This window comes from Danio aesculapii, chromosome 13 (genome assembly GCF_903798145.1).
Source record: "Danio aesculapii chromosome 13, fDanAes4.1, whole genome shotgun sequence".
In the NCBI taxonomy this organism is placed as follows: domain Eukaryota; kingdom Metazoa; phylum Chordata; class Actinopteri; order Cypriniformes; family Danionidae; genus Danio; species Danio aesculapii.
Genome location: NC_079447.1, coordinates 11,441,695 through 11,452,783, shown reverse-complemented (window position 1 = coordinate 11,452,783; position 11,089 = coordinate 11,441,695). Strand labels below are relative to the sequence as shown.

At 35.5% G+C, this 11,089-nt stretch overlaps 1 protein-coding gene across 1 annotated transcript; it reads right to left on the bottom strand.

The window, feature by feature from the left end:
* Positions 1-2,724: 2,724 nt before the first annotated feature.
* Positions 2,725-8,968, bottom strand: nanp (N-acetylneuraminic acid phosphatase). The gene is made up of 2 exons (XM_056471135.1): positions 8,819-8,968; positions 2,725-6,515 (listed from the first exon to the last, which is right to left on the bottom strand). Exons 1-2 carry the CDS (start codon positions 8,909-8,911, stop codon positions 5,877-5,879), a joined length of 732 nt encoding a protein of 243 aa, XP_056327110.1. The 5' UTR covers positions 8,912-8,968; the 3' UTR covers positions 2,725-5,876.
* Between the last annotated feature and the right edge of the window lie 2,121 nt (positions 8,969-11,089).

Genomic DNA, 11,089 nt, shown 5'->3' with positions numbered 1-11,089 from the left:
AGGATTAATAAACACATGCAAATCACCTATAATTTATGTTGTGTGGGTGTTGAGATCCCGATCTTTTAATGATTAATCGTGCAGCTTACACTGAATGAAATATTAAACTGAAATATTTTTTACTTAAGAATATTCAGATATTTGCACAAGAAAAAAGACAAAGAAAAGTAAGAAAAGCATTTTTTCTGTACATGAATACTGTTGGGCTCCCCAGAAAACTGTCAAAATAGTGCTATTCAAACGATCTTGGGGAACTATTCATATTGCAATATTTATCGCAGAAAAATAAAATATCGCAATATCAGTTTTTTTTTCCAAAATCATGCAGCCCTACCTTCTGTTAATGACAGCACAATTTTATAAAAAGAACATGATAATCATTCATATAGCAAAATAAAGTAAAAGATTGAATATCCAAGGGTAAAACTCATGACACATTGTTTTTATTCAGATAATTATCAGCTACCACAAAACACATGGAAAACTCAAAATATCATATCAAGGTATTATTCGCAACAAAAGGCAAGCCTTTCTGAAGAAACGACGGTAGTGATTTGTAATGAGGTTCTACCATAACATTTCTGTTACGCGCAATTTTAAGGCTTTGTGAGTGAGTTCCAATGGAGCGAACAAACGTTTCAATTAGAATCAAGATAGAAAGCACGTGCGTTCGACTAAGAAAATGTATTCTTATAACGTTACTCGAACAGTCGTGTAACGTTACCAGACGCTATAGATAGCAGTTCTCAAAAGAATTGCACAAAATTATTTAGTAGTTTGAACATGGCAGAAATGCTTAAAAACAAACGGCTGATATATTCACTTACAGCAACGATTAAAGTACTAACAAACAGAGTAGAGCAAAATTATCATTATAAATAAAGATGAAATGCTAGGCCTAGGTTATACAAAATGGTGATAGCAGTGCACATAATGTTTACTTACTTGAAAACGCTCCAAGTAATGACCCCGTGAAAGTTGTAGTAAGCAAACCGCGGCCATTTGAACAGCTTTTTTATAGTCAGCGTTTCGTCATCAGCTCACATGAATTAAGAGTGCCTTTCTGCTCATTTCAAAGAATCGATTACAGATTAAACGCTGAAATCTACATATCAAGTGAATTTCGGTTTGAGACAAATACATTTATTTTATTTTAATTGTACATCAGTTATTTAAATACCTGAATGGATAAGTCACCCAATTGATTAATTCAAATACTGCAGTTATTGCGTGCCATGCTCGATAACTTACATTTACAATAATTACAATTTACAAATGCCCTAAGTGCTTTAAAACACAGGTTTATTCAGAAATGTTTTGGTATAGCTAAATGTGTTTTATTTATTACTTCTTGACCGCAGCCCAGCATTATTCATTCATTCATTTTCTTTCGGCTTAGTCCCTTCATTAACCTGGGGTCGCCACAGCGGAATGAACCGCCAACTTATCCAGCCTATGTTTTACACAGCGGATGCCTTTCCAGCGGCAACCAGTCTCTGGAAATGCCCAGCATTAATATTCTGTAAAACCCAACAGTCAACTTTATCAAATGAAATGAGTGTAGTTAACTCAAAACTTACTGAAAGTCAATTCTACTCATTTGAAAAGAGTTTTGAACCCAGTGTTGTAGGTAATGGGTTAATTAAATACCTCATTACTTTAACTTAAATGGAGTAAGTTACTCAGGATTAGTTTTGGAACTCAAATGGTTTGAGTTACCTTAACTTATTGGGTTTTACAGTGTAGTCAGAGGAAAGACAGCCCAGAGTTTGCTTTACCATTTCTCTTTTAAGTCACCTCCATTTATTCCTCAAAATATTGTGTGAATTCAAATGGGTGTGTTGTGTTTTTGTGGTTCGAGCCTACCTGCACATATGATCTGCTGTTTCTGAACCGAAGCATTTGCGTGACATTAACACACACCTTCATTCACTCCAATAGAAAGCATATTTAGACTGTCTGAATTGTTTAGTCTGGTCTAGCATCTAGTGAACTTTGTGCCATTTAAAGCTTGAAAACATTAGATTACATGGCAATGATTTTTCAAGAGTTTCCAGCATCTGTAAAAACCCTGAAAAGTATGGATATTTATTAACAGTGTTACCTCAGAAACAATAAATTGTAATACATGAACAACTCAAAGTAGATCTTGCAGATTGTCATTTTTTAATTAAAATAATTAAAATTGGGCTTAATTCATATGCACTCAGCTGGTCATATAAACTCCACGAGGACCACAAATGTATAGCCCCAAAAAATGTTCATTACATTTTTCAAAGACATTTGCTTTAAAGGTGCCATAAAATTCAATATTATGAATTCCAGCAGAGTAACCTCAACACGATCTCACTGCAACTCATACTTTTTAATTTAGTGGCTAATTCTTATGAATTGGTATGATCTCATTCATACAATTTAGTACAATTTGCTTATCCTCCAATGACGGTTGGGTTTAGGGGCAGGGTTGGGTGCCATGACTCCTTTTAAAATCGTACAAATTCGTACGAATTATTCACTAAACTAACAAAACGTAAAATACTTACGTTTCCTTGTGAGATCAGGCTGGTAACCTAGGTTGCTCCAGAGTTTTACTGTGGATGAAATGCAGCCTAAATCATAACTATTAGACTAAAGGGACAGACAGAGATGTATTTAGGGTTGTTGGGTTAGTAATTAATATCAATCTCTGCATAAACAGAAGAGTGATATGACGACGTATACACATTTATACTCTGCAGATTGCATTTATTTGTTGCCTCATTTCAAACGTACACAGCAAATTTCACAATATACAGGTTAAACTGCGAAAAGATATATTTAAATAGACATTATGGGTGCACTCACACTAGGCTATCCAAACTGTGCCTGGATGCGTTTCCCAGTTTGTTGGACAAGTGTGAGTGCTCCTAACTAAGTCCATGCGTGGTTCAGTTGGCCAGCCCTGGCCTGATTGGAAGAGGTGTGCCAAATCGTGATTTGGTTTGGCTTTGGCATGGTATGCTTGTAGTGTGAGTGCAAAGTGCACCTGAGCCCGAAACTAAAGACGCAACCTCACTTTTAAGAGACTGTTTCATATGAATTTATTAATCATTCTTTCTGTTCAATGAACGCTAACTGTCACAGTTTATTAACAATACAAAGCGCTCCCTGCATGTCAGTCTCTGCAGCTCAAAGACGATTTATGATAATTTATGAGCCTCAAAAGTGGTGGATCTGTTGGGCAAAATATTTGACTGCGCGTCACTGCATCACAAACGACTAAAAATAATACAAAACGATATAATTAAAGCAATGTCCACTGTGCTGAGCGAGAGCGCTTCTCTTCCTGTTAAACTGAACAGTCACATCATCGATGATGTAAGCATGCTCCGGCTCGGAAGGTAAAGATGCAGTGCGAGTGCAGGCCATCGGGGGGAGAGGGGAGGGGGGACAATCACGATTCGGCACGGTTCAAGGCAACTGTACCTAGTGTGAGTACACCATATGCCAGGGCTATTCAACTGGCGACCCGCAGGCCAAACCTGGCCCCTGAGGCAATTTGTTCCGGCCCTCCAAATAGTGTGACCAAGACATTAAAAATAAATTTAGTTCAGTCAAAAATACAGCACAAGCTGCAGTTAAAGGCTGCGCAGAGCGTGAGTCACCTGACATTAAGCGAGTGAGTGGCGCGAGGAACCGAAAACATTTAGATATGTTTGTAGAAAAGGCTTTTTGTACAATGCACTGATATTGTTAATAAGGATGCAATGATTAGCTGATTTCACTATTAACCGTGCTTTATTCATTACGGTTCTCTACGGTTCATTACTTCTCAACGCCGTGTTTCTGTTTCATGGAACGAAACTGCTACAATTAAACAAAGTTATGCCACCTGTGTGCTTGTTTAAAGTTCCGAGCTTATACCGAGGCTAATACGCACGCACATTGGATTAACTATAGCAGCAGGCCATTCACATATGGCGTCTTTTCCGCACACAAGTTCATTATTTCCAATGGAGACGTGCGCATGTTGGTAGCGGTGCGTGCACGGCTCGCAAGCAGGCCAACAGACTAGTGCCCTCCAGACACACACAGTAGAAATTATCTCACGCTGTAGCGGTGAGAGTTGTGCGTGGCTTTCAGTGCAATGTAAGCAAAAGATACGTTAGACCAGGGGTCACCAATCTCGGTCCCTCCAGGGTTTAGCTTCAACTTGCCTCAACACACCTGCCTGGGTGTTTCAAGTATACCTAGTAAGACGTTGATTAGCTTGTTCAGGTGTGTTTGATTAGGGTTGGAGCTAAAATCTGCAGGACACCAGCCCTTCAGGAACAAGTTTGGTGACCCTTGTGTTAGACGAATTATAACAAATGATTAAATTGATTATGTACGTATGAACACAGATAATAACAACAGTTCATTTAAATACTTAGCTAATATATAGCTTAAATTAACATTAGACAAACATTTTTATTTTTTTATTTAATCATTGTTCTGTCATTTATTTTCATTGTAAAATTATCACTAAGAGCTGCGCATCGTTGGATTTGCTCTTCAGTATTTGGACTCTCAGTAGTGATTATTAAACCACACTGAACTGAGCTAAACTGAACTTAACTTAAACACTACAAACTGAACTACACTGTTCCTATTTACTGTTACCTTTTATGTGAAGCTGCTTTGACACAATCTACATTGTATAAGCGCTATACAAATAAAGGTAAAGGTGAACTAAAGTTTAAATCAAAAACAAGTCCAAAGAGAGAAATTGTTTGTTTTTTATGAATATTTTGTGCTGTTTGGTTACTGAGCAGCAATAAACAACACATTAAAATATAAGCAGTTTTCTAAACTAGCAGTGTTTTGAATTTAATAAATGCATAATAATGGTGATAACCATGAAACGATGATTATTCTTCAGACTATATAATCGTACAACCAAAATCTATAATTGTTGCATCCTTAATTGTTATGCAGTTAAAAACAGAACATATGAATGTGTCTGAAGGTAGAAGAAGCCTACTTGAGCAATACACTGATTTTGTTGTGTTTCGAAATACAACTTTTAAATATGTTTGTATAATGCAGTGATGTTATGTAGTCTCAAAATACAACATATTAACATTTTAATGTAGAAAAATACATCGTGAGTGTCTTAAGGAGCAAAAATACAACATATGGGCTCTTATGTTGCTGTTGTGTCATCACTTATTGCAATAAGTCATATCTCTCTGGCCCCTCGTTTGGGATGCATTTCATGAACTGGCCCCCATGACAAACTAATTGAATAGCCCTGCCCTATGCCTTCTAGTAGTCACATTGATACATTTTTTTAATCTATATATCCCACATTTTGCATTCTGCCTGCTTTACAAAACTGCTCTTTTACTCTTTCAAAATAAGAGTCCAGCATATATAGAAAGTATAATACAAGCTTAGGGAAGACACGGTGGCTCAGTGGTTAGCACGGTCGCCTCACAGCAAGAAGGTCGCTGGTTTGCATCCGCTGTGTAAAACATATGATGGATAAGTTGACAGTTTCTTCCCCTGTGGCGACCCCTGACGAATAAAGGGACTAAGCCAAAGGAAAATGAATGAATGAATACAAGCTTAGATCAATTTAAAATAGAAAATTATTACTGTTGTAATCTCACTAGGCAACATTGCGGCCAATCAAACGCCTCCTGGAGCACGCATATTAATGATCCAGTGTGGAACATCATAGTCAATGTTTTGTTTGGATTGTCCTGTCTTTTACATTCACTGGATTTACATGAGAACAAGGAAAGAATGGTGTTTGAGGCTCACGGTATGTCAATATTGAGCTCTTATTATTCAGATATGCCTAAGTAAATCTCAATTTTCATTCTATAGCACCTTTAAAATTAAAAAGTACATCATGCCAGCTGAGCTAGAACTTCATTCAGATGCAGTACAGTAGGTAGAGTGTAGTCTGGAGTTACAGAGTCCTGCGGGAGAGATTTACTGCCAGCATTTATCCACACAGTTGCCCGAACTCCAGCATTAATGCCTCCCTGGATGTCTGTGCTAAGAGAATCTCCCACCATGATGCAGTCCTGCGGCCGAACTCCTGCAGACTCAAAGCAGTGAGTAAAGATGGAGCATGCCGGTTTCTGCTCCGGATGATCTCCTCCGACTACCACCAAACTAAAGAGACCCTCACATCTCACTGCTTCGATCTTCTCCCGCTGCGTCTGAGTGTCGCCATTGGTGAGCAGAAGCAGTTTGTAATTCTTCTGCAGTTCCTCCAGCAGTGCTCGAACCTCCGGAGACAAATTCAGAGCCTGTAAGCGTGTGTTTTTCCATGTGTAGTAGCATCTGGAAGCCAGAGCTGGATCGGGATCTGTGCCCGATGTCTCCTGCAGGGCTTCATACCAGTGCTGGATCCTCACGTCATCTATCGTTTTTTCTTCTGATGGGTCGAAGGACTCTTGGAGAAGCTTTCTTAAGAAGCGCTCACAGATGTCTCTTATGTGGCTTTCCAGCACAGGTGACGACTTGAGCAGCTCACACACCTGAGGAACATGCACATCACAAAATCAAGATAGTTTTTTTAACAACAAATTAAAATTGATTTCAAGTGTTCAAGTGCAGGTGTAAATTGACAGCATTTATCCAAAAAAGACTGTTATACTATACATCAAAGAATCTTTAACATTTTATTTTAATGACCTAAAGCTATGCAAATACAAGGGTGCTTTGGTAAATGTGGTATATTTGGTATATATCTGGGCTGAACAATATATCGTCTGAGCATTGATATCGCACTGTGTGTATCTGCAATATTCACATCGCAGGATTAGATTATTTATTAAAGATTAAGATTTTATTAAACATGTTTTTTTATTATTTATGCAATAATGACCATATTATTTTTTACATTTGATTGTTTAATTCTTGTACTTGTTGCTTTGTCGTTTTTAAATTTATTAGATTTTATGCAGATGTAACTCATAGAAGACTTCTTCATCCCTTCATCCCGTCAAATCTAAATGAATGAAATCTTTCCAAATAGAGCTATTCAAATCATCTGATGAAATTAGATATATTGCAACAAAAAATTATTGCAACGTCAGGTTTTTCCAACATCGTGTAGCCCTAGTAATATATATTATATATCATATACAGTTGTAGTCATAATTATTAGCCCCCTGAATTATTAGTCCCCCTTTTTATTTTTTCCCCAATTTCTGTTAAACGGTGAGAAGATTTATTTTTAACACATTTCTAAACATAATAGTTTTAGTAACTCATTTCTAATCACTGATTTATTTTATCTTTGTCATGATGACAGTAAATAATATTTGACTAGATATTTTTCAAGACACTTCTACAGCTTAAAGTGATATTTAAAGGCTTAACTAGGTTAATTAGGTTAACTAGGCAGGTTAGGGTAATTAGGTAGGTTGTTGTATAATGATGGTTTGTTCTGTAGACTATCAAAAAAATAGCTTAAAGGGGCTAATAATTTTGAGCTTAAATGGATTTAAAAAAAATTTTAAACTGCTTTTTAAAAAATCATAGAATAATTCTGACTTCAACTATATTTTAGTAACAGCATTTGACATAACTAATAACATTTTTGGCCTAAAATATGGTATTAAAATACAGGAGTACTTTGATATCGTCCATACTAAGAAGTATTTTAAATAATTTCATGCTGAGTGTTTTAAAAACATGGTAAAATTACTTTCACTTTAAATATACACCTGAAAGTATGACAAACAAAAACCAAAACGTATGTCAAATTAAGCCTTCGCAATACTGTGATATTTTCATATACCATGAACCAAAAACCATAATTAATACTATGGTACTTTGATGATAAACATAAAAAATGTAAATACATCAAAGAATACCATTTCATTAATATTTAATTTTAATGACCACAAGCCATGTACACACAAGGATGATTTGGTATACTAACAAAATTTTAGTAACAGCATTTAGCATAACGAATATAATTTTTTACCAAAAACATGGTATTAATAGTGCTATAGTGCTGATATAACCGATACTAAGAAGTAATCAAAAAATATCATGGTAAGTGTCCTAAAAACAAGATTCTTTCACTTTGAATCCTAACAGTAGGTCAAATCAAACTTTAATAATATCATAGTATTTTGCTTCTGTGTATGCCAAATAACATCATAGCATGTGTCCAAAACTATAGTAATACTATATTACTTTGATGCAGTATATAAGTATGTCAAACAATATTTACCATACATTACACGACCATGATAATACAAATGGAAAAAAGTACACAAAAAAAATAAATAAAAATAATAAAAAAAAAAAAAAATATATATATATATATATATATATATATATATATATATATATATATATATATATATATATATAGCATGACATTTGCTCAAAAAAAGCAATACCATGAAGGTGTCCAAAAACTTGGTAATATATAATGGTACTCTGATATAGTTCTAACATATCATGGGGTTGTATTATATGAATCCACTTATGTCCAATTAACGCCATTACAGTGTATAAAAACCATAGTATACATAGTATTGTTTTATTTTATATTCTATGTATGCACTGTTTAAACTAGCAATAAAACAAACATGGTAATACCATATGGTACTTTGTATGTCCATTAACGTTAACACCATTACATGTGTTTAAAGACAGTAACGTAAAACTGTATAGTCTATTCTATGCCTACAAATACGCCAAATTAAAACCATAGCAATACCATAGTACATTGAAGTTTACAGTATAACTTACAAGTGAATCAAAAACAATGGTAGTACTACAGCGTGTTTTCGAGCATTAATCATATTCATTTATTTACCTTCTGAATGGCAGTTCGTCCTGCTCCTGCTGTATCGATCAGCGTGTTATCCAAATCAAAAATAATCGATAAAACCCCGCGACTTCCCATCATATATTCCACATATGCAGCCGATATTCACAGCAGTTCCGAACACGCGGAGCTCCGGCTGCTGACGTGGGACACGCTCGCATTGCATCCTGGGAGATGTAGTTCTCAAAAAGAACACGTTTTTGTTTCACGTTAATATTTGTTATTAAGTTAATACTATATATTCAATTATTTTAACCAAATATGGCTTACATAAATAAATAAATAAGTTAAAACACTTCATACAATAAAAATTACTTAATATTAAATCATTTGTTTATTTGACAGGGACAGAGACATGCACAATACAATGACCTTAAAAAGGAAATATGTTTTGTGCCAGGCTTTAGTAATTGTGCTATAAATAAGTGCTATTTTCCAACCTATTAATATTGATACAAATTAATTAACTGACTTTTCTAAAAGTGAGTAGCTTTTTATTTGCAACAGAATTACCAAATATATATAAAATATTGTCTTGTATAAATATTAAGTGCAAATATTCTGTCGCTTAACACAGAAAGTTTTATTTGCAGATCAATTTATGATCAGTCTCCCTGTTAAAAAAAATCATTGAGAAGTTAAATGTAAAAGCTGCATTTTGCAACAGAAGTATTTTACATTAGGCACATTTCCAGCATGCAGTATTATGTGGCACACGACACAGTAATCAGCTGGAGCATCTGCACTGCAGCTGAGACGTGCGAGCTGGCAGCTCTGTGAATGAGGTTACGTGAAAATCTTTACTCCTACTGTATGATCTGCTCTCAATAAAGGTTCTTATCAGATCACATGCACTGCAACTGGTGTACGTGTGAGATGTACTGTCTACAGTTCAACCATGTGATCACTTACTGTAGCCTGCTTGCACAGCTACATCTCACCAGATTACCAGATTTTTTTGTTATGCTAGATAATAAAATAGCTGAGTTTATGCTAAACGTAAACCCTATAACAATATATTTAGGAAAGTATTTAGAAAATAATCCACATTTTTAAAAAATCATATCGCAATTGACAAGAAATAAAAGACACAAACACTAAAATAAACAAAAATAAATAAATAAATAAGCTTTTAAATGAGAAATTCTATATTCAAAATGAAGATTTGTTTGTTTTTGTGAAATGTTTAAAGCACACTCATACACTAAATTTGGCCAGTACACTTGGGAAAGTTAAATTGTTGAAGATAAAGATAATTATTAGGATGGCTTGAAAAAGCCAACATACTATTATACTACATAAACTTACTATTCGTCCGTCGAATTTCTATATGCATCTCCTCCTAAACCATTCATACTACAGCCACCAAACCTACTCCAAACCTCCAAATTGCTCTGACTCGGGTTGCTATATCTTTTCCATCTGATCCGACTTACGGTTTTCTGAAAACTGACCCGGAAAATTCAGAAATTCCCATTAACTTAACATTGGACCAAACTTTATGACCTCATAACTTTCCACCAGACTGTCATACAGACTTAATGTTTTGCTCATTTAACTCAGTCCACCAATCTGCCAATCACTGATGACTTTTAAATTTACTAGCCACACTTCCATTATAAAAAACTGCCACTGACTTTACATTGGACATACCAACAACAATTCATCCTAGAAACATACTAACATACTAATCATACTAGCAACATAAGAATATACCAATTCATGCTAAAAACATACTAACAAACATACTAATCATACTAGCAACATGCCAATTCATACTATAATCATACTAGCAACACACTAACTCATACTAAATGTATGCTAACAACATGCTAGTTTATACTAGAAACATGCTAGCAACATGCTAACTCATGCTAGAACCATGGAAATGTATGTTAGCAACTGCCTAGCAATCCCTCAAAACACCTTAGCAACTGTCTAGCAACCACTCAGAACACCATAGCAACTGCCTAGCAACATCTTAGCAACCACCTAGCAATGCCTTTTCAACCACTTAGCAACCACTCAGAACACCCTAGCAACTACCTAGCAACACCTTTGCAACGACCTAGCAACCACTCAGAACACCTTAGCAACCTTCTAGCAACACCCTAGCAACACCTTAGCAACCATTCAGAACACCTTAGGAACTGCCTAGCAACCGCTCAGTGGCTGATCCTAGCAACCACTCAGAACACTGTAGCAACCACCTAGCAGCACCTTAACAACTACCTGGAACACCCTAGCAAAGCCTTAGCA